Source organism: Perkinsus marinus (genome assembly GCF_000006405.1).
Source record: "Perkinsus marinus ATCC 50983 genomic scaffold scf_1104296967842, whole genome shotgun sequence".
NCBI classification, from domain to species: Eukaryota; Perkinsozoa; order Perkinsida; family Perkinsidae; genus Perkinsus; species Perkinsus marinus.
This window is the reverse complement of record NW_003203396.1, coordinates 133,016-136,570: the sequence shown is the minus strand read 5'-3', so window position 1 is coordinate 136,570 and position 3,555 is coordinate 133,016. Positions and strand designations below refer to the sequence as shown.

The 3,555-nt window shown below is 47.7% G+C and overlaps 1 protein-coding gene across 1 annotated transcript; it reads right to left on the bottom strand.

Annotated features, from left to right (window-relative positions):
• Positions 1 to 1,031: 1,031 nt before the first annotated feature.
• On the bottom strand, positions 1,032 to 2,102 carry Pmar_PMAR004212 (hypothetical protein; the record flags this gene model as incomplete). Its single annotated transcript, XM_002768575.1, has 1 exon — positions 1,032 to 2,102. The coding sequence occupies one exon, from the start codon at positions 2,100 to 2,102 to the stop codon at positions 1,032 to 1,034; it is 1,071 nt and encodes a 356-aa protein (XP_002768621.1).
• Positions 2,103 to 3,555: the final 1,453 nt, after the last annotated feature.

Genomic DNA, 3,555 nt, shown 5'->3' with positions numbered 1-3,555 from the left:
ATCAACCACAGCCTGGTGAAGTTCTACGCACTTCCTTTTCAGGCCCGGAGGAAGAGCAAAAATACAGCTTGTAAGTTGAAGGAAACTCGTCATTGCTTACGCTGTTGTTTTCAGTGATAAGAGAGGACACAAATTCAACGGTCAAGCTGGGAAGGTTAAAATCCACTCGGGCAACGAGACGTATTGGGACACGCTGGAAGAAGCAGGTCTCTTACCCTTATCTCACTTATCACAACACACTCGAGACGTTCTGAAGAGATACGCGGTTGAGAAAGCGGATCAGTACATAGACTTGAGGAAGTGTCTTTACATTGTTGAGGCGATCATGCATGATCCAGCCCCAGGATATGAGAAATTCAAAGGGAAAAGTAAATGGATAATGGAATTCCACAAAGATAAAGGCGAGGAAATGGTAGAAGAACTCACTAAGTTGAAGGAGATTCACGATGAGGAAAAACGCGGAAAGGAAGAGCAACAAACGTCGTTGAGACGGCGAGTAACGCGCCTCTTCAGAAAATAAGTCCGCTGAGTATGTCCTGTTGTATGTATGGTGTTGATGTACGTGAATCAGTACTCAATGCTATGTTGCGTTCGTACTGGGGTTCTCTCGCGAACAAGTTGCCATAGGGGAAATATCATTACGGGTAACCTAAAGGATATTAAATACTTGCAGTTGATAAACTCTTCAGATAATATCCATCTGATACAGAGTATCTTTATTACACTCCCAGTTATGTAACAAGAGCTTGATAATCGAAAATGATTGGCACAAGGACACTATCCATATAAGACAGCAGGAAAATAGAGAACGAACGCAGAGTAGGAAAACTGGTGTAACAATATAGTGAAGGAGCCCTCCCTATGGTTGAAGTGGATACAATATTTCCTACCTTATTCCACATCATTAATTACATCTAATGCGGTCATCTCCCGCGTTCGCCTCTGTAACTATTGAACGCATCACAGCCATCGAAATTGAAACGAGAATTGTCATGCACATTGGGATGAAAAGTGGATTATCGACTTCATACTCAGCGAGCACCATCACTCAACGGAGCATCGGTGTCGCATATACTCGGACTACAGGGCTGATCCCCGTGCTTGCATACGGCCGCTGTTAGCCACCATTTACAGTAGGTTGGCTTATCCTCAGACAGGCCAGGATTCTGATCAATACAGTAAGCATCACACTTGACGTTTGGGGCGCTGTGGCGATCACCGTCCCCTTGGCTTGGGGAGACTGTCATGGGTGTATCAACAGATATATATTGGGTATTCGAAGCGCAATCCCCAACACCACATGGCTGGTCACCGCCTTTACACACGGCGACAGCCTTCCACCATTTACAATATGAGCCCTCGTCATTGAGACCAGCACAGAAGGCATCACACTCTCTGGAGGGACCAGGATGGGCACCTGGAGCAGGGGTGGGGGTCTTCGGCTCGGGCCACTCCTGAGAGGTGCACTCGTTGACGTCACCGCAAGGCTGGTCACCACCATGACAAACTGGGACGTCCATCCACCACTTGCAATAGGACATGACGTTATTCAAACTCTTACACATGTAATCGCATTCAGAGTGGTGTAAACCATCGGAAGGAGAATCCACGGGAGGCAACGACTCAATCTCGGGCGTCAACGGAGTAGTGGAGACGGGCGAGTCACCATTGCAGATGCTGGGGGAACCGCATGGCTGATCGCCACCTTTACACACAGGTTCTTGGAACCACCATTTGCAGTAGGAGTTGATATCATTCACACTCTGACAGTATGCATCACAAGCATAGCGTTGATCGTTACCGCCAGTCGCAATAGACGAAGAACTCATAGTCGTACTGGAAGGGGCTTCTGTGGAAGGGGTTGACACCAAAGTAATAGTAGTAATCTCAACAGGGGGAACGGGACCATCACCACACGGTTGGTCCCCTCCTTGGCAGAGCATCGGCTCAAGCTCGTACTTGCAGTAGCTCTCAGGACCGTTCTTGTACTTGCAATAGTCGTCCCACTCAGGGAGATTACTAGATGGAGTGACGTCGTTAACAAAGGGCGGGTCCTGGGCGCCGACGATAGTAGTGAACGTGAGGAAGGCCAGAACGAACATGAGTATATACAAGCGGTAAAGTAGAGCTGAGCGATCCGTACTTGCAGGAATCCAGCCGTTACCACAGCGTTTCTTGGGCGGGCGAGAGCAATGGTGTAACGGTGGCAGATGAGAACATCGTCTTTACTCTTCGCCGAAGATCCACCCAGGCGAGTGATATGGCGGTCGTCTAAAAGTCTGACCGCTCATACTTATAACCCACTGCGCTGAATAAGGCAGATCACGACGATTTGTTGTTTGGCGTGAGTAGGTGTATAGTGGTATGTGATATTGGCGCTTCTCGAAGATAACGCCGGAGTTTGTATTTGAATTCTCGCCGCTACTTTTCGGAAGATTTCCTCCGAGCCCTGTAAAGAGCGTTACGAATGTGGTGATAGGTTGTAAAAAGATATTTTGCATCGATAGGAAGAATGGCCTTCCTTGAGGGTCCTGCACCAACTCCTTAACTTTCCAATCCTCCTACCTGATCATCATTTCTCCAATGGATCGAAGGGGGCCCACGTTGTATCGGGAGGAACCACGTCACTATAAAAGGGTCGAGCTCAGCCAACGATTTCTTTTCAGCGATTGCCATTGGATCCGTCTCACCTTCAATATCGACCACTACAGGGTAGAGCAGAGTAGAGGGTTCAGCGAGATCTGTAACGATCTAGTTCTGACAATCCGAGCACGTTCGTATCTAACATCCACAGAAGATACCTACTTCAACGTTGGATAATACGAGGTCGGGAGTTGCGTCACTACAGGCTCTACAGTAGTACAGAGTGTAGTGTAGTGTAGTCTACAGTGTAGACTCTACACTATGGAGAATCTCCACTGAGAGTCTACACTGAGAATCTCCATTGGAGATTGCAAGTGCACAGAAGCTCCATCGCAATTTCCATATCATCATCATCGTCGTCAACAGGCATAATTGACCATGTGCATATTCTCCCATACTTGGTTATATAAGGACAGGTTTTTATAGGTCCCTCAGCTTCACGCGCCACAAAATCATCATCCTTCGCCGAAGGAGGTGCCGATGTGGCCGAAGGAACTTCGGCCGGATCGGCACCTGTCCACTACTGATGACATTGGAAGTGCCGCCTGCCTCTTCCTTCTTGAGATCGGGCATCATTGATGCCGCATCAAGTCTTCCTCATCAACCTTAAGCCTCGATGCTCAAGGTCTTCTTCCGGGTGAGAGTCTCCAAGTAGGTCTGCCATCATTCCACCACGTCACTACGATGAATTATCGATAAAAATGGACCACGCGAGGTCGTCGCATTTGCGAGTATCATACTCGTAACTCGGAGTATCATACTCGGAGTATGAGACGAATCGTGGAGGCTCTACTTTGCAACACCACTGACTTCACTACGAAAAGCAACAAATAGTTGCGGGATGATAGTAAATACCGAAGATTTCCATAGGATTTCGAATTCCTCATCATTAACACAACGTAGTAATATCAC